Here is a 20,883-nt window from a genome sequence, read left to right as displayed (position 1 = left end):
AAATAGAATGGAACCTGTAAAAAAAAACATTAACTCCAAGCAACAAACAAACTTCTGGAGGAACTCAATGAGTCAGAGAAATGGACAGTTGATGTTTTGGGTCAAGACCATAAGACAAAGGAGTAGAATTAGGCCATTCAGCCCATCGAGTCTGCTCCACCATTCATGGCTGATTTATTAACCCTCTCAGCTCCATTCTCCTACCTTCTCTCCATAACATTTGATGCCATTACTAATCAAGAACCTATTAACCTCCACTTAATATACCCATTGACTTTGCCTTCACAGCTGTCCATGGCAATGAATTCCATAGGCTCACCAAAAGAAATCCTCCTCTTCTCTGCTCTAAAGGGACATCGTTGTATTCTGAGGCTGTGCCCTCTGGTCCTGGACTTGCCCAATATAGGAAACATTCTCTCCATGCCCATTCTGTCTAAGGCTTTCAATATTCAATAGATTTAATGAGACTCCCCCCCATTTAAACTTCAACGAATACGGGCCCAGAGCCATCAAATACTCCTGGTATGTTACCCCTTTCATTCCCAGGATCATTCTCGTAAGCCTTCTCTAGACCCTCTCCAATATCAGCAGATCATTTCTTAGATAAGTGTTCCAAAAATGCTTACCACTGGCTTTTATCTGGATTGAAAGACAGGGGGTAGATAGCCACCATAAAAAGGCGAGGGGAAGGGGTGGGTGAGAGCTGGTAAGTGACTGATGGATTTAGGAGAGGAAGGAGGGGAAGTGGAAATGGTGGCTGAGACTGGAGGGTGATGGGTGGAGCCAACAAGGGGCTGCAGATGATGGAAACAGAGAGGAGAACAAGGCGGAGCATGGAATCAAATAATGGAGGCGAGGTGGGCAGGTCTGAACAGTGGGAGGGGTGGATTGAGGAGGGGACCCAGCGGGGGGGAGTGTGTGTGTGTGTGATGGGCAGATGGAGTGAGCAGAGGAGGGGAAAGAGACAGGATGATGGGGGCTGGTGTGGGAGTGGGAGGAACTGAATGGAGTAGGAGGAGAGAGGAAAGAGACAGAGGGGGAATCGTTCATCCACATTTGGAGAATTTAGTGCTTATGCCATCAGGTTGGAGACTGCCCAGGTGAAGTATGAGGTGCAGTTCCTCAGCCTGATCTACCCAGCAATATTGACATTGCAGAAGGGGAAAGGGAGCAACTGATGAAGGGTTTTTGACCAGAAACACTGGCAATTTTTCCCTCTCCACAGAGGCTGCTTGACCTGTTGAGTGTCTCCAGTGTTTCAGATTACTAACAATGACAATTGCTTTTATATTTCAACATTGACCTTGACTCTGAAGACATTCATACTACAAGCAGTCTGTTCACTAGCAAAATGAAAGAGCTTGCAACCGAGTCGGTTCTCATTAGTGGAGATTGCCAGAAACTGTCGGTGATTTTTAAAAAAATCTTTGCCTCCTACGCTTTCAGTAGAACTGAGCAGTACCGGTGACGATAAACCAATTTGCAATTTTATTTGTTATCTTGCCCGAGCTTGCTGGCTTTGCTCCGCTTGTGAAAACTGAAGACAGGAACCTGGATGAGTTCCGCTTGGAGAGGTGAGCTTCTACAGGTGAAGGAACAGGGCTGGCACATTTGGAAACCTCAAACCTCAAGAGGTAAATAGGGAAAAGAAAAGGTGAAATGCTGCAGTCACCAGTAATGGAACTGACTTTGTAATTACCTGTAATATTAAGAAACTATTTCAAACCTTTTGCAAACCTAAAGCAACTTCATAGTTCTTTCCTACTATAAACACTTGTTGGAAACATGATAATTCCATTAGTAAAGTACAGGAAGATCCTACGGTGACTAAAAGAAAAATAATTCCAATAACACGGAGGCCTGGAGAACAACTCCCCTGAGTATTTTCTCATAGGCATGACACTGCTTACTTACACCTGAGAGTATTGGTTAAACTGCACCCAGATGTTAACAGTCACAAAATCATACAGAATGATAGCAGGCGCTTTCTTCCCAGCTTGTCCATGCTGAGCAAGATGACTATTACAGCAATTCCCATTTGCCTGTTTTTGACCCATATCCCTTTTGGTCTTTTTTATCCACGTACCTGTTTAAATATCTTTTAAACAGAGTGGATGGTATAGATCAGACAGACTCCCTAATGGCTGTTGAATAAACTTTAATCTGTGTTGTTGAGGAAGGACTTTGCCCACTAGCCACATATACACCACAACTTGTGTGTGAAGCACTGCCCGTGCTGTGAGATAACCTGGGTGCAAAAGGTAGTGCAAAAATAGTGAGGTAGTGTTCATGGTCCATTCAAAAATCTGTTAGTGGAGAATCGATAGAGAGAGAAAGGGGGGAAGGGGGGAGAAAGGGAAAAGGAGAGGAAGAGAGAACGAGGGAGGGGAAAGGAGAGGGGAGAGGGATGAAGGCAGAGGGAGAGTGAAAGGGATAGGTGAAGTGGTGAGGAGAGGTGGAGATAGTGGGAGAATGAGAAAGAGTGGGAAAAGTGGATCAGTAATGAGAGAGGGAGAAGGAAAGGAATCAGATAGAGGTGATGCTTTCTCAGGAGAATTCAAGAGGACCAGGGCCTTGACAGCTGACACTTCTGCCTCTCGTGTGTGGGGATTAAAGACGGGAAGGAATGCGAGACTAGGAAGAGTGAGGCTATTTATAGATTTTATGGGTCTGGAGGAGATCATTTAGCTAAGGAGAGATAAGACCTTAGGAGCATCTGTATACTAGGACAAGATTGTCACAATCACACCATTAGAAGCCAGTGTAGGTCAGGAAGTACCAGAGATCTTGGAGATGACTTTTTCTTGGATTTGCCCAGGACTTCCTGACCCCGGTAAGGAACCAACAGGCTGCTTCCTCTCGGTGGAATTCAAAGCCATGGATGGCTTGTCCAGCAAGCCTGGTGTGCAACAAATGACCTGTCACATTGCCAGTCCTTACTCGAACGAACCCAAACTTGAATAACTTCACATCTCACACCATGGCACGGTAGCGTATCTGCTAGTACAACACTATTAAAGTGCCAGTGACCTGGGTTCAATCCGCCGCTGTCTATACGTTCTTCCTGTGCACCCCTGGCTCTGGTTTCCTCCCACATCCCAAAGATGACCAGGTTAGTAGGTTAGTTGGATATAAGGGTGCAGTTGGGTGGTGGGGGCCTGGTACAGTGCTGTATCTCTAAATAAAATTAAATTAAAAATCAATTTCCAAGTGTGGTGTTGAGGGAGGAGGTGGGGGATAAGCCTTTTGAGAACATGATTTATATTGATCCTTCCTACTTTACCATTTAGTGTCTATCAGAAATAAAAAAAGAAACAGCTGATATTATTACTCAGAGCAGAAAGCACTCCATCTGAAGGCTGCTTAAGAACTTCCCACGCAATTCACTAAGTTACAAAACAGAAAGGTGCAGATTTGACCAAATTAAATGGAGTACATTCTGGCAGAAATAAGTTTAAACTGTAAATGGTGGCACGATCTTGGGAGTGTATTGATGAAGTGTCACAGACAGATGCAGAAGGAATACAGGCCATTCAGCCCACTGAGCCTGTGCCAGCCATACACTGATCCTCCTGTGTGCTCCCATTCTATTCTCCTCACACTTCCATCACTAGCATTTTGGAATCAATTTCGAGATGTAATGCTGAGGCTTTATCAAGCGTTGGTCAGTCAGCTCTTGGAGAATTTTGAGCCGATCTGATGGGCCAAACAGCCTCATTTTGCTCCTATGTCTCATTGTCTTATAGTCTAACTCCAGGCAGAGTTTACCACTTACCAACACACCAGGCGTCATTTACAACTTATCAATCAATCTACATGGCTTTGGGATGTGGGGTGTAACAGGAGTGTGTGAAGGAAACCCACGTGGTGATAGGGAGAGTGTGTATGCTCTGCTCTGACAGCACCAGGGTCAGGATTGAACCTGTGTTACTGGACTCGTGAGGCAGCAACTGCAGCTTTGTGCCATTCCTGATGTTGCTTATTATTTATTTCGATATACAGCAGGTAACAGACCCTTCCGGCCCAATGTGTCGCACCACGCAGCAACCCCTGACTTAACACGAACCTAATCACAAGACAATTTACAATGCCCAATTACCTGCTAACCGGTACGCCTTTGGACTTGTAAGAGCCAACTGGAACGCCCCAGAGGTAACCACGCAGCTCACAAGGAGAAAGTACAAATTCCTTACAGACAGCTCTGGAACTGAACACCGAACTCCAGAGTGCCCTAATCTGGAATAACACTACGCTACACAGCGTCTGTTCAACAGGACTCTAAAGGGTGTGACGAAGGAGCTAGACCTGAAATATTGACCTTTTATTCCTTCCCGTAGTTGCTGCCTGACCTGCTGAGTTCCTCCAACATTTTGTGTGACTTGCACAAGAACGAGGGCTGTCAGCTTCTTCCCACAAGCTGTGGGACTTCTGAACACACTGCTACCACCCAGTACACATTATTTATGATAGTGTCAGTAGCATTATACGATTGTATGTTTAACTATATATAATATATGCACTTTATGTTGACTTGGACATCTACAAAATATTTTTATTATTATCTGTTAATAATATTATGTGCTGAATGTGATATATGTACTGTATTTTTCATCTTGGTCCCTGAGGAATGATGTTTCATTTAGCTGTAGACACGTGCAGATTGGAATGACAATAAACTTGAACTTGACCTTGAAAACAATTAACATTCCAGGTTGGTGTCTCTGCAGATGCTGCCTGACCTGCTGAGCGTTTCCAGCCTTTTCTGATTTCACTGCAGACCTCCAGCATTCAAACGGGGTAATGATGAGAGCAAATTATTTGTTTGGTTATGGTCTGATTAGGGATAGTCAGCGTGGCTTTGTGAGGGGCAGCTCAAGCCTCACAGGCCTGACTGAATTTTCTGAGGACGTCACAATGCACATTGACGGAGATAGAGCAGTGTGTGTGGTGTACGTGGGTTTTAGTAAGGCTTTTGACAAGGTTCCCCACAGTAGGCTCATTCAGAACATCAGGAAGTGTGGGACCCAGGGAAACTTGGTTGGATTCAGAAATGGCTTGCTCAGAGAAGGTAGAGGGTACATGGAGGGTATCTTTAAGAAACAATTAGATAACCACATGGACGAATGAGAAATGGAGGGCTATGTAGGAAGGAAGGATTAGATTGATCTAAGGGTAGGATAAAGGAGCCAAGGGGCCTGTGCTATGCTGTAGTGTTCTATGTTCAAATTGGTGTCTCTGCAGACCTGCCAAGTGTTTCCAGCTTTTTCTGTTTCTGGTGTGGATTTCCAGCTCAAACAGGGACAAACTGGAGCAAGTGGCTTGGGGGAAGATGTTCTGACAATACCGTGGTAGATAATAAGCAGAACAGCATGAAAGCAAAAAGCTGATGGTGCAGATTAAGTACATGCAGCAGAAACCTACAGGCTGGGACCAGTGGATAGACAAATTAATCAGAACAGAGGGGACAACTACCCCTTAGTAAACACAAAGTACACTGCAGATGCTGGGGTCAAAGCAATACGCACAACACGCTGGAGGAACTCAGCAGGTCGGGCAGCATCCGTGGAGACGAGCAGTCAACGTTTCAGGCCGAGACCTTTCATCAGGACTGAAGAGGGAGGGGGCAGGAAACATTGATGGGTGACAAAATGGAGTCCAGGTAGACAGAAACTGTGGGTCTACTGGGACAATCAGGCTTGTGGATCTTGGGGAGGAGATAAAACGAAGCAGTGTGGGGTGTGGGAATTATGAGCTTTTTGGCTGAGGATGGAAGGTCTCCAGAGTTGATAAGGGCAGTGATGGTATGGGAGACAATGGTTTGATTGTTTGATGGTTCCCTGCCCCCTCCCTCTTCAGTCCTGATGAAGGGTCTCAGCCTGAAACGTTGACTGCTCGTTTCCATAGATGCTGCCCGACCTGCTGAGTTCCTCCAGCGTGTTGTACGTACCCTTTAGTAAGACTAGTGGAAGGATGCAGGAAAGATGGACTAGCAGTGAGAGTCTAGGACAATAACAGCGTAATACATAGGAGTAGAATTAGACCATTCAGCCCATCGAGTCTGCTCTGCCATTTCCTCATGGCTGACTTATTATACTTCTAGACCCCATTCTCCGGCCTTCTCCCTGTATTCTTTGACATCCTTACTAATCAAGAACCTATCGACCTCTGCTTTAAAATAGCCAATGACTTGGCCTTCACAAATGCCTGTGACAATGAATTCCACAGATTAATCACCCTCTGGCTAAGGAAATTCCTCCCCATCTCTGTTCTAAAGAGCGGAACTTGAATTCTGATGCTATGCCCTCTGGTCTTAGACTCCCCACTACAGGAAACATCCTCTCTATGTCCACTCTATCTAGGCCTTTAAATCTTCGATAGGTTTCAATGAGATCCCCCCCCCCCCACTCCCATTCCCCCCTTCTTCTAAACTCCAGTGAGTACTGGCGCAGAGTCATCAAATACTCCTGGAACGTTAACCCTTCCTTTCATAGGATCATTCTTGTGAATCTCTTCTGGACCCTCTCCAGGGAAGATTAATCATTGACTCAACGTGGCAAACTTTATCAAGGGATCAACTTTATTCCCCATATGTAGAGAGCTACAATGGTGTTACGAAGTGGCTTCATTGAGCTCATCTGCGGAAACAGCTTAATTTCTACCCTTAACGTCTTCTTTCCTTGTCAAGGTAGATGGGGTTATGTCATAGTCCCGGATCTACAGTTGCACTCAAACTTCAGTTCTTTACGGCGATAGTACCCAGTCCTGGGGCTCACCGACTGGCTGTTTTTTGATATCCCAAGAACGCAGCCTAGAAGACGAGTTTGCCCTGGGAGTGCTGAGGCTCTGCTACCCTGGGGATAAGCCAATCCTATGCCAGTGTCACCCACTGCAGCGTTGCGGGAGGAAAGGAATATAGTGAACAGCGGATCAGCTGTCGGAGGGCTCTGTACTCAGTGAATCGCTATCTCCCTCTCTCTTTCTCTTGTTGGTGGGGAGAGAGTTTGTCACTGATTCTGGAGTCGGAGAACTTGGGGTAAAAAAAGTGACTCGGCAGACTTTAACATCGTATATCTGCAAGTGTTTTTTTTGTCTTGTTAGCCTCCCCTCTCACCGTGTGACACCTCTCTGCCCCTTTATTAGGGGGAGAGAGAGCCTGTGACATGTCGAATTGTCGGGTGAACGATTAGTTTTTGTTGTATTGCAGATTGTGGTCTTTCTTGGGGCCTTTGCTCTGTGGGTGGAGGGTGCTGATGCTTTTTGCTGAAGTGGGGGTCGATGCTTTGCTGCTGCTTGTGTGTTGGGGTGGGGGGTAGAGGAGGCTTCGGGGTTCTAACGGTTTTACTGTCACTCGTTCTTAGAGGTACCCTGTTTTCATGGATGTCTGTGAAAAACAAGGAAGTCATCAGGTTGTATATTGTATATATTCTCTGATATTAAATGGAACTATTGAACTATATGAATTTACATGTTTTAGGAATTTGTTGTGGTGTTTCGGTATGACATGCAACAAGAAACAACATTCAACAATGATAAGAATAAAGACATACTGTATGTAAAATAAACTCGGAGGTTGAAGTACAGATATTGAATAAAACATACAAAATACCAGCATGAGTTTACAATGTTAGCAGCATTATAAAAAGTGTTTTAAAGTGTGTTTACTGTGCAGTGAAGGGGGTAATAGATAGAGTGGGGTGGAGACCTATCTAGAATGGTTGATCAGATTCATTGCTGGGGGGCAGAAACTTTCAAGACAGCATGAAGTTTTTGTTTTAGTAGCCCTATAGTGCTTTCCAGAAGGGAATTCTCACTTAACAGGAATGCACAAGCAGTCAATCCATTTGAGTGATGATGGGAAAATATTGTTCAGGAATTATTGATCATTCTGCTGCTTTGGGGTAACCAATGTGCAGCTGGTCAGTTCTGAAACATCACACTGCACTCTCTCCGGTAGAAGCACAAAGATACCCTAAACCGAGAATGGCCACAGTATGACAAATACCCTGCAGGATCATTTCACGAGAGTGAGTGAAAATTGGCACCACTCGGGTTTTACTGATCTATGAGGCTCCATGCATCCTCACCAATAGTTGGTGTTGATCTGTGAGCAGGGAAGGCACGTCTCAGTCACTGAACGCCCAGGGTTACCGTTGGAGACATCAGGCGATCAGAAACAGACGCATTTAAATGGATGGTCATAACAGTGACAGATACATCCAGACCCATCAAATTAAAGGAACCTGACCAAGAGAAGTGAGAGTGAGTTTTATCAGAATAACAAAGATCAGGAGGCAACAGCCCATGCAGGTTTAGAAGGTGAAGACTCTGCCTGAGCAACTTCACTTACATCTTTGAGAAAGTGACAGGCTCACAGGAAAAGCAATAGACACCCAGTGACTGCTTTATTAGATATATACCACCTGTACCTAATAAAGTGGCCACTGAGTGTATGCTCCTGGTCTTCTGCTGCCGTGGTCCATCCACTTCAGGGTTTGTCGTGTATTTTGTAGAGGGATGCTCTTCCACACACCACTGTTGTAGCACGTGGTTATTTGAGTTACTGTTGCCTTCCTGTCAGCTTGAACCAGTCTGGCCATTCTCCTCTGACCGCTCTCATTAACAAGGCATTTTCACCCCAGAAGTGGCACTCACTGGCTGTGTGTTTTTCACACCATTCTCTGTAAACTCTAGAGACTGTGGTGTGTGGAAATCCCAGGAGATCAGCAGTTTCTGAGATACGCAAACCACCCCATCTGGCACCAACAATCATTCCACGGTCAAAGTCACTTGGATCACTTTTCTATCCCATTCTGATGTTTTGTCTGAACAACAGCTTAACCTCTTGACCACGTCTGCATGCTTTTATGCATTGAGTTGCTGCCACATGATTGGCTGATTTGGTATTTGCATTAACAGGCAGGTGTACCTGACAACTGAGTGCAAAATATAAAACAGTAGAGAGTAGGAGCGGGCCGTTTGTTGGCAATGTCTGTGCTGACCACGATGTCAAATTAAAATGATTCTCTTCTGTCTATAAGCAATCGACATCCTTCCTCCCTCCGCATGTTCATCTGCCTATCTAACAACCTCTGAAAGGCAACTGTCATCTCTGACTCCAGCATCTCCCCTGGCAGCATATTCCAAGCACCCATTCTCTATGTAAATAAACCTGCCCTGCACATCTCTTTAAACGTTCCCTCTCTCACCTCAAGTCAGGACTCGGCCCGAAACGTTGACTGTTCATTCCTCTCCATAGATGCTGCCTGACCTGCTGATTTCTTCCAGCATTTTGTGTGTTGCTGAAACTGATACCAATGTTTATTTAAGATTAATAGCTTGTTAAGGTAGTGAAAAGGTACCATTAGCTTCCTGGGAGAGGAGAGGAGACTAGCATACCGGCATTAAACAGGGAGAGGAAAAGAAAATCGAGCTGCTGGAGGAACCCAGAGTGCCAGGCAGCATTTGTGGAGGGAAACAGGCGGTCGTCATTTTGGGTTGAGACCCTTCATCAGGACTTATGGAGGAGGCAGCATCTGCAGCCTCCTGTATCTCCACAGGACTGTGTGGGGGATGCTCACTTTACCAGAGGGTGTAATTAGAATGTCCATCTGATGTATGCCAGTGCTAACTTCACTCTGATATTTTGTTCAGCACGTTGACTGTGCTGTTCCATAACGGGATAATTTATATAAGACACTCAATATGATAAATATAGACAGCATAAGATGGCTTTATTCATCTGACAGAACAGACTCGCCCACAGTCATTGCAAAGAAACATACACACCAACACACACAGCGAAACCTAACAACAGGCTGATTAAAATACCACACGATAACCCGTTTGCGGATCAAACGCTGGAAAAACTCAAGGGGACAGGTGGCACTCGTGGAGGGAGATGGACAGTCAACGTTTTCAGGTCGAGAACCTTCACATGGACTTTCCGCTCCTCCAGCTATCACCCCTCCTCATCTGGATCCACCTGTCGCTTGCCTGCTCTTGTTCACCCATTCCCTTCACCTCTTTGTACCGGCTATCAACTCCCGTCTTTCAGTCCAGATGAAGGCCCCTGACCATAAACGTCGGTTGTCCATTCCCCCTCCTTAAATGCTGCCTGACGCAGGCCTTTGCTTTCCAAACTCTAGATTCCAGCACCTGCAGCCTCTTGAGTAGCAGGCCGCATGTGCAGTGGTGAATGGCTGCACTGCGCACTTGCGGAAAAGCACTTGCAAAGTTCGCCTGGCGAATATCACGGTACTCACTCAGTGGCCACTTTATTAGGTACACTTGCACACCCGCTCGTTAATGCAAATATCTATCCAGACAATCATTTGGCAGCCACTCTGCATAAAAGTGTGCAGACACGGTCAAGGGGTTCAGATATTGTTCTTATTATTTAGAGCCACAGGCACAATGAGCCACACTGCCCATCGACCCAGCTATTTAATCCTAACCTAATCACAGGACGACTTTCAATGACCAATTCACCTACTAACCGGTCTGGCTTTGGACTGTGGGAGGAAACTGGATCACCCGGAGGAAACCCACGCAATCATGGGGAGAACGTATACACTCATTACAGACAGCGCAGAAACTGAATTGCACACTCCAATGGCCTGAGCCGTAATAGCCTCCCGATAACTGTTATGCTCCCATGGCGTGCAGTTGTTGTTTAGACCAAACATCAGAATGGGGAAGACATGTGATCTAAGTGACTTTGACTGTGGAATGATTGTTGGTGCCAGATGGGGTGGTTTGAGTATCTCAGGAACTGCTGATCTCCTGGAATTTTCACACAACAGTCTCGAGAGTTTACCGAGCATGATGTGAGAAACAAAAATCATCCAGTGAGCAGCGACTCTGTGGGTGAAAACGCCTTGTTAATGAGAGAGGTCAGAGTAGAATGGTCAGACTGGTTCAAGCTGACAGGAAGGCGACAGTAACACAAATAACTGTGTGTCATAACAATGGTGTGCAGAAGATCATCTCTGAATACACAACACATCAAACTTTTGACGTGGATGGTCGACATGAGGCCACGCACATACACTCAATTGCCACTTTATCAGGTACCTAATAAAAAGTGCATATGAGGAATTGTGAAAGCAACATCTGTAGACTCCAATGGCAAATGAGGAATTATGCCAGGACCCACTCTTTGAAAGAGAGATCCAATTAGTCTTTCTTTCCCTTTTGCCCAAGGCCACCCTGCCTGAACTCCCTTCCCTCTCGGAATGTACAATACAGATCACAACAATTCCCCACGCAACAAATACTCCTCTCATCTCCCTTCTGCCAATTACCCTCAAACTACATCCTCATTAAGAGAACTCAGAATGGCTGGAGATGTTTTCAGGTAATGACATACTCAACATGACTCCTCCATGCATCGCCTCCCACACAGTAATTACCGGCTAGTCCAGAGATGTGTCCTTACTTACATTTTCACAAATATAGCCCAGGGAAACAATTATTCTCAGGACTGAAATCTGATCCTACGGCCCACCAATTAACTCAGCAGATTACCAGCTGCAGTTTTGATAACAACTCTTGCACTCTGACAGGTTCAGTGTAACACAGAGCTGTCTGGCACAGCTGCCGAGGTTAGTTCGCTGACCACAGGTGTGCCTCAGGGGATGCCCCTGCCGTGAGTCAGATGTTGGTCGGATCAAGCCAACTGTGAAGGCTGGAGCATATAATGGGGTCTTGTGGTGGGGGACTGTAAACACGTTGGAGGTACGTACTCTGAATCAGAATCAGGTTTTTAATCACTGACAGAGGTCGTGAAATGTGTTATTTTGCATAAGCAGTACAGTGCAACACATTATAAAGTACTAAGCTGCAATAAGAAACATATAAAAATATAACTAAGTAGTGCAAAAAGTGAGATGGTGTTTACAGTCCCATCAAAAATTTGAAGGCGGAGAGGAAGAGGCTGCTCCTAAAATATTGAGCATGTGTCGTCCGGCTCCTGTATGTCCTCTCCTCCCTGATGGTCGTAATGAGAAGAGGACATTTTCTGGATGGTGAGGGTCCTTAATGATGGACTCAGCCTTTTTGAGGCATCGCCTATTGAAGATGTCTGATCAGTGTTAACCTGGGGCTTTGGCAACACTCTGAGATTTAAAGGATTTTATGAAAGGCATTCATAAAGGTTGTCGTATGTTCTTGGAAAACATGGAATATTGTAACCTACACTATGATCAACCTAACCGTTCCCTCCACCTTTTTTCTATCATCCATGAGCCTACCTAAGTTTCTTAAATGCCCTCAATGTATCTGCCTCTACCACCACTCCCAGCAGATGCTAGAGATCAGAAATAGAACATAATCCAAAGAAAAATATAGCAGAGTACAGGTCCCTCTGCCCACAGTGTTGTGCCAACCTTTTAACCTACTCTAAGATCAACCTAACCCTTCTCTCCTACATAGCCCTCCATTTTGCTATCATCCTTGTGTTTCAACCCATTATATTTCAACAGAAATGGGTTGTAGATTAAAAAAAGATAAAGATGAGCTTTATTTGCCACACGTGCATTGAAACATCAAAATGTACAGTGATCCGTTGTTTTTGCGCCAATGACCAACACAACCCGAAGATGGTGGTGGGACAGCCACAAGTGTCACCACACTTCTGCGCCAACATAGTACGCCCACAGCTTGCTAACCCTAAGCCGGCATGTCTTTGAGTTGTGGGAGGAAACCGGAGCATCTGGAGGAAACGCATGGCAGTTGTAAATTGTCCTGTGATGAAGCTATTGTTAAGTAGGTGGGTTGCTGGGTGCTGTGGCTCGTTGGACCAGAAGGACCTCTAAATAAATAAGGGAACTTGGCAGCTAATATGCATGCTGCAGCCTCTCCCAAAATAAAATCTCCTGTGTTCCAAACGGTTTACAAGATGTGAACCAAGGAGATCGGCCTTTCAGAGAATCTATTACCATTGAGGTGGAACGTCCACTCTGAAGCAGAAGAAAAGTTGCCACCTTCTACGTAGCTTACACCTACGTAGAACAGAGAAATCTAAAATACAGGGACAGGCCCATCAGCTCACAGTGTTTCTGCTGACCATGCTGCCAAATTAAACCGATCCCATCAGGGTCCACGTCGCCACATCTCCCCGCACTCCCTGCCTGTCCATGTGTCTGTCGAAATGCTTCTGAAACGTTGCTATCGACTCTGTTTCCGAAACCTCCCCGGCAGCTCGTTCCGTGTTCTGACCACCCTCTGGGTGAAAAGTTGCCCCTCAGTTTCAATTACATTTTTCCCCTCTCACCTTAAACCTATACCCTCTAGTGCTGGGAAAAAGACTGCAGATTCACCTTGCATTTGCCCCTCATAACTCTATACGTCTCTATACATTCACCCCCCCCCCACCCCATTCTTTCATGCTGCAAGCAGATGTTCAAACGTGCTTGTAGGAGCCATGCATCTGTTCTCTATCTGCATTGTATCCTGTGTTGTGCATTCATTACGGTAACGAGTCACACGGGTGAGGGCAGAATAAAAGTGAAGGGAATAAGTTATGTCTTTGTACTTTGTCTATGGTAGATTGCAGCTGGGGGCCAATGAAAGTCATATCTTTTGTTGACTGCTCAATTTCGCTTAATTATGTTCAACTACGCTTAATTTACACTTGGGTACACTTAAGTTTCATCACTTCAAGATTGTAAGTTTGTTAATTGCTAATACAGGATCGAACTTTGGAACAATCATTATTGGAGGTGAGGGCAAATATAATAAATCCAGATGGGTTGCCAACAGCGGCGATTGTTTTGGTTAGAATTGGCTGCTGAACAGCTCAACCTCCCTCTATAACTCTGTCCCTTGTGTCCTGGCTAAAATTAGGCGAAATGCAAGCTGGACTGAACTCTGTGCTCATTCCCATTGGTTGCATTAGATTACAAGTACCTTCCAGTACTCCACAACCATTCCGGGCCTCAGGGCCACAACCAGTCCTACCTCCAGCTCCTGGAACTCGTCTTCATCCTCCACATCGTAGGAGAGCGTCTGAAGTTTGCCGTCAGCTGTGGACAGGTCTATAAGGTGGTCCTCCCCATCGTCCAGACCGTCCTTTATGGGCGATCTGCTTTCAATAAAAGTTGTTTCACAGCAGTCTGTGCTGCCGATCTCCCCCCAGGCTCTCAGCACGCTCTCCGAGTGCATAAAGATATTAGGTCGGTACTGGGTCTCGACAGTGTGCTGAAGGGTGCGGGGGTTCAGGACCTGTTGCTGATCGGAGCCATTTCTGCCCTGTTCCATGTAGTTCAGAGACGGAAAGCTCCCCAGCACGTAGCCCTGGTACTGAGGAGCCGAGTACAGAGAAACCAGGCCGTCCTTGCTGTCTGTCTTCAGGTCTTTGGTGTTGATCAACCCATTCCTCTTCCCAGGTTTGGGACTTGAGCCCTTGCTTTGATCCAGACTGCCCTCCATTCTCTTTGTCACAGCCCCTCCAGCTGCTTTCCTGATGATTCCCAGTGCTGTCGAGGAGGAAAGGTTATCAAAGTGGAGCTCACATCTGACTTTTGGGTCTTCCTCCTATTGTGCAAATGAAAAAAAATTATTAGCATTACGTGGCGAGGCACCACCCTGTACAGCAGCAGACCTACACTCAGCGGCCACTTTATTAGATACACCTGTACGTACCTGCTTTTTAATGCAAATAGCTAATCAGCTAGTCATGTGACAGCAACTCAATGCATAAAAGCATGTACACATTGTCAAGAAGTTCAGTTGCTGTTCAGACCAAACATCAGAACAGGGAAGAAATGTGATGTAAGTGACTTTGACCATGGAATGATTGTTGGTGCCAGAAGGGGTGGCTTCATTACCTCAGAAACCGCTGATTTCCTGGGATTTTCACACACAACCACCTCTAGAGTTTATATAGAATGATGTGACAAAAAACATCCAGTGAGCGGCAGATCTGTGGGCAAAAACTCTTTGTTATTGAGAGAGGTCAGAGGAGAATGGCCAGACCTGTTCAAGCTGACAGGAAGGTGACAGCAACTCAAATAACCCCACGTTACAACAGCGGTGTGCAGAAGAGCATCTCTGAACGCACAACATATCAAACCTTGAAGTGGATGGGCTACAGCAGCAGAAGACAATGAACATACACTCAGTGGCCACTTTATTCAGTACAGGAGACACCTAATAAAGTGGCTACTGAGTGTACAGCTGCCTCTGTCTACTTCATTGACGTCCTAGAACCTATCATGGGAATGATGCTTGATAAATCTTGATACTGAGCTGTGGATTCAGTTGCAGGCTAGATGGCCAATGGGACTGGATTTGTTGTGACTTTGGGAGATCAAAAGTAAAGACATGAAGCTCAGAGAAAGAAATTTGATATTCAGAGAGATCTTAGAGTCCAAGTCCATATCTCCCTGAAAGTGGCTGTACAGGTGGATAGGATGGTAAAGAAGGAATAAATATGACTTCCTTGCCTTTATTAATCAAGGCATTGAATAAAAGTTTAAGCTTCATAAAGTAACGTTGCAGCTTCATAAAAATCTAGTTTGGTTCACATCTGGTTCCCCATTATGGGAAGGGTGTGGAAGCTTTGGAGGGGACACAGAAGAGGTTTCCCAGAATCAATTCCAGCCGGAATAGAGGGCGTGTACTATTTGGAGAGGTTAGACAAACTTGTCTCTGAGCTGTCCCATGTGCTGTGAAGGAGGGAGGTCCAGAGGAGGAAGGACAGTGAGAGGCCGTGAAGCACAAGAGGCCAGGACTGAAGGAAGTCAGAGTACTCAGGTGGCTGTAGGAGGATACAGACGGACAATGTTGTGGAGAAGTTTCGAACATCATAGCACAGGAACAGGTCCTTTGCTCCTTGATGTCTGTACTGACCATGAGGACAATTTAATCTGATCCCATCTGCCTGCACATGGCCTATAATCAACTAAATGCCTGTTAATTGTCACTAATAGACAGTAGGTGCAGGAGTAGGCCATTCAGCCCTTCTAGCCAGCACTGCCATTCACTGTTCTGGACTCACCCATCAGCGGGAACATGCCTTCCTGCCTCCAGCGTGTCACTACCATATCTGCTTCTGACAGCCAGTTTACCATTCCCTGTGTAAAAAACTTCTTTAAACTTTCTCTCATCGTCTTCAAAGCATGGTCTCCAATATCTGACATTTCTACCCTGAGGAAAAGATTCTGATTGTCAGCCTCTCATAATTTCATGAACTTTCAGATCTCCCCTCTGATGCTTCAGATGAAAAGACAATAATTTGTCCAACCTGCCCTTGTACTGTATTTCATTCCCTCCCATCCAGGCAGCATCCTGCTGAACTGTTTCTAAACTCTTTCCAAAGTCTCCACATCCTTCCTGTAATGCAGTGACCAGAACTGCACGTAATTCTCCAAGTGGAGTCTGAACAAAGTTTTATCCATCTGCAACATGACTTCCTGGCCCTTACACTCACTGCCAGTGAAGGCAAGCGTGCCATTTGGGTTCTTTACCACCCTACCTACTTAACACAGCCAGATAAAACACGCCACTGTGGTGGATGGCAATTAGTTTTTGCTACAGTACCCATACCTCATTTGCCACTGCATCTGACTGCATAATAGGGATCAGGTTCAGTCGTGATGCCCTGACTCATGAAGCAGTTATTGAACTGCCCACGTGATCTCCCTAAGGAGTGCTGACAGTGGACAGGGAAGATCTGTTATCCAGACAGGTTTTAAAGGGAAGCTATCAAGGGACCAAGTATGTCTCACTATCCCACACTTTACAGAGTCATCTTGCATGGAACAGGCCCTTCAGCCCAACTGGCCCCCTGCTGACCATGAAGTCCCTCTAAGCAAGCCACATTCGGGCTACATCACTCAAAAACTTTCCTATCCATGTACCTGTCCAATTGCCACGGATCAAATGCTACTGTTCGAGCCTCAGTCACTTCCTCTGGCAACTTGTTCCAAATACGCACCACTTGCCGCTTGACAAAATTGTCCCTCAGGTCACTAGTCATTCTTTCTCCTCTCACCTTCAATCTCTGTAAATCGTTTCTGCATTCTTTCCAGCTTCATGGCGTCATAGCGGGGTGACCAAAACTGTACGTAGTACTCCAAGTGCTGTGTCAATGTCCTACATAACTGCAACAGAGCACTGTACTCTGTGACCTGACTGATGAGCACCAGGTTGCCAAATGTCTTCAATACTCTTTTCAATGCCTCCACATCCTTCCTGTAATGCAGTGACCAGAACTGCACATAATTCTCCAAGTGGAGTCTGAACAAAGTTTTATCCATCTGCAACATGACTTCCTGGCCCTTACACTCACTGCCAGTGAAGGCAAGCGTGCTTAGTAATTCTGAGATTACTACCCTTGAGGTCTTGCCTCTCAGTTAGGAAGGAAGCTGAGAAGCAGGGCCTCAAAGATAGTAATCTCAGTGAGGAGAATAGGAACAGAATGAGGTGGCATAATAACTGAAGCAGGGGGCAGGGATTCAGATTTCTGGATCATTGGGGCAGGTGTAACTTGTACAAAAGGGATGGGTTGCACTTTGATCTGAGGGGGACCAATATCCTGGCGGGCAGGTTTACTAGAGCTGTTGGGAGTGGTTTAAACTAATACGGCAGGGCGACGGATACCAGTATGATGGAGCTGAGGATGAGCCCGCAGGTTTACAAGTAGATGATGGGTGTAACATGAATGTAAGGAAGGACAAGCCAACGATTGGGTACAACTGTAGACAGAGCAAAGAGTTAAGTTGTACCACAGAGGCAAAATTCAAAAGGGTGAAAAATGCAGGACTGAAGGTGCTGTATTTAAATGTGCGTAGCATTCAGAATCAGATGGATGAACTCTTGACACAATTAAAGACTGGTTGATATGATGTTGTGGCATCAATGTGTCGTGGCTGAAAGAAGGCCATGGTTGGGAGCTTAACATCAAAGGATGTTATCGGAAGTACAAGCAGGAAGGCACAGGCGGTGGTGTGGTTCTGTTGGTAAGAGATGGAATTACATCTTTAGAAAGAGGTGGCATAAGGTCAGAGAATGTTGAGTTTTTTTCAGTGGAGTTAATTGTAATGGGAAAATCAGGCTGGTGTCGGGTTGCAAGAGGGGGAGTTTGTTGAATGCCCACGAGATGGCTTTTTAAGAGCAGCTTGCACTTGAGCCTACTTGGGGAAAAGCTATCTTAGATTGGGTGTTGTATAATAACCTACAAGCGTTTGTAGATCTTACTAGGGAGCTTAACGCAAAGGAACCCTTACGAGGCAGTGATCATAATGTGATTGAATTCATACTGCAGTTTGAGAGGGACACGTGTATCAGTATCACAATGGAATAAAGGGGATTACAGAGGCATGAGAGAGGAGCTTGCCCACGTGGATTGGAGGGAAATACTGGCGGGGATGACGGCAGAACTGTGGTGGTTGAAGTTTCTGGGAATAGTTCACAAGGCACATGGTAGATATGTCTCACAGAGGAAGAAGTTCTCAAATGGCAACCGTGGCTGACAAGGGAAGTTAAGCACTGCATAAAATCCAAGGAAAAGGCATATAAGGTAGCAAAGGTGAGTGGGACATTGGATGATTGAGAAGCTTTTAAAATCCAACAAAATGCAACCATCAAATCTATGAGAAGGGAGAAGATGAAATATGAGGACAGACTAACAAATAATATAAAGCAGGATACCAAATAATTTTTCAGTTATATAAAGAGTAAAAGAGAGGTGAGAGTTGATACTGGACCACTGGAAAATGATGCTGGTGAGGTAGTAATCGGGGGACAAAGAAATGGCAAATTAACTTAATGAGTACTTTGCATTCTCCTTTACTGTGAAAGACACTAGCTGTGTGCCAGAGGTCCCTCAGCGTCAGGGAGCAGGAGTGAGTGCCATTGCTATTACAAAGGAAAAAGTGCTAGGCAAGCTGAAAGGTCTTAAGGTGGATAAGTCACCTGGACCAGATGGACCACATCCCAGAGACCTGAGAGAGGTTGCTCAAGAGATAACGGATGCATTGGTCACGATCTTTCAAGAATCACTTGATCTAGCATGGTCCCAGAGGACTAGAAGATTGGAAATATCACTCCACACTTTAAAAAGGGAGGAAGGCAAAAGCAAGGAAATTATAGGCCAGTTAGCCTAACCTCAGTGGTTGGGAAAGTGTTGGAGTCTATTATTAAGGATGAGGTTATGAGGTACTTGGAGACTATGATAAAGTAAGTCAAAATCAGCATGGTTTCTGTAAAGGGAAATCTTGTCTGACAGATCTGTTAGAATTCTTTGAGGAAGTAACAAGCAGGGTGGACGAAGGAGAGGTAGTGGATGTCATTTACTTGGATTTTCAGGTGTTTGATGAGGTGCCACACATGAGGCTACTTAACAAGATAAATCCTATGGCATTACAGGAAAGATACTGGCATGGATAGAGGAATGGCTGACAGCCAGGAGGCAGTGAGTGGGAATAAAAGGAGCCTTTCTGTTTGGCTGTTGGTGTCGAGTGGTGTTCCTGGGGGGGGGGGGGGGGGTGTCAGTATTGGGACCGCTACTTTTCACATTGTTTGTCAATGATTTGGATAACGGAATTAACGGCTTTGTGGCAAAGTTAGTGGATGATATGAAGATAGGTGGAGGGGTAGGTAGTGCGGAGGAAGCAATGCGATTGTAGTAGGACTTAGACAAATTGGAAGAATGGGCAAAATAGTGGCAGATGGAATAGTGTTGGGAAATGTAGGATAATGCATTTTGGTAAAAGGAACAATAGTGCAAACTATTATCTAAATGGGGAGAAATCTCAAACATCAGAAGCGTAAAGGGACTCAGGAGTCCTCGTGCAAGACTCCCAGAAGGTTAATTTACATGTTCAAATTCAGATTCAGTTTATTGTCATTTAGAAACCACAAATGCAATGCAGTTAAAAAATGAGACAACGTTCCTCCAGAATGATATCACAAAAGCACACAACAAAACAGACTACACTAGAAAATCCACATAACATTTGGCAATCCCCAATCCAGAGTCCGGAGAGGCTGCTGCGTATTAATATCACGCTACCGTCTTAGTGCGTTCCCCGGAAAGGAGCTCCAAACCCACCAGACAACCGAGACCAAAAACTAAAGCTACAATACCTGCACAAAACCACATAGTTACAACAGTGCAAACAATAGCATAATTGATAAAAAACAGACTATGGGCACAGTAAAAATAGTCCAAAGATGTTAAAGGATTATAAGTTCAAAAGAAATCACCACACAGTTTCCACGAGTCCCCAGGGTCCCGACAGACTCGCCATCCCAGACACGCTGGCGGCAGAAGGGAATACCCCTACTATGGACTTCCACGTCGCTGCCCAACTCAGCCTCACAGACGCAGCACACAATGAAAGCTCCGTCGAATCCAGCCTTGCAGACACAGCACACAGTGAAAGCGACCTGACCGCAGCGGACTCCGAGTCCGTCGAACCTCCGAGCTGACGACCATCCCCTCCGGCACAGCTTCTCCGAGCACCATCCTCTGCCGAGCGTACTAAGACGCCCCCGCCAACGCGACCCCGAGGACTGGGGGCCTGTTCTTCCCAGCAGAGTCCCGAACCTCACAGCAGCAGCAGCAACAAAGAAGGTCTTCCTGGAGATTTCCCGATGTTCCTCCATGTTCCCACGTCCATTTTCAATTGATTATGATTGCGCACGGCACCCCACTTCACAAATAACAGATAATCAGCAATAACAGATAATGTTGAGTCTGTGGTAAAGAAGGCAACTGCAATGTTAGCATTTATTTCAAAGGGAATAAAATATAAGAGTAAGGAGATAATGCTGAGGCTGTATAAGACACTAGTCAGACTGCAATTAGAGTACTGCCAACAGTTTTGGGCGCCATATCTCATAAAGGATGTGTTGTAATTAGAGAGAATCTGGAGG

General features: G+C 45.5%; 1 protein-coding gene across 6 annotated transcripts in view; it reads right to left on the bottom strand.

Moving 5' to 3' along the window:
- Positions 1-20,883, bottom strand: part of LOC140730693 (synapse differentiation-inducing gene protein 1-like) — a 70,213-nt gene that overhangs the window by 36,016 nt on the left and 13,314 nt on the right. For 4 of the 6 annotated variants that reach the window (XM_073051480.1, XM_073051482.1, XM_073051483.1 and 1 more), the window contains exon 2: positions 13,960-14,535. In XM_073051480.1, the coding sequence (XP_072907581.1) occupies positions 13,960-14,430 (471 nt within the window). In that variant the 5' untranslated portion in view covers positions 14,431-14,535. Of the gene's footprint in view, positions 1-13,959; positions 14,536-20,211; positions 20,646-20,883 lie in introns of those variants that run through there. The other 2 variants (XM_073051479.1, XM_073051478.1) reach the window with 1 other exon arrangement.

The sequence above is a fragment of the Hemitrygon akajei genome, chromosome 7 (assembly GCF_048418815.1).
Source record: "Hemitrygon akajei chromosome 7, sHemAka1.3, whole genome shotgun sequence".
In the NCBI taxonomy this organism is placed as follows: domain Eukaryota; kingdom Metazoa; phylum Chordata; class Chondrichthyes; order Myliobatiformes; family Dasyatidae; genus Hemitrygon; species Hemitrygon akajei.
The sequence above is the reverse complement of the archived record's forward strand: the minus strand, read 5'-3'. Positions and strand labels throughout refer to the sequence as shown.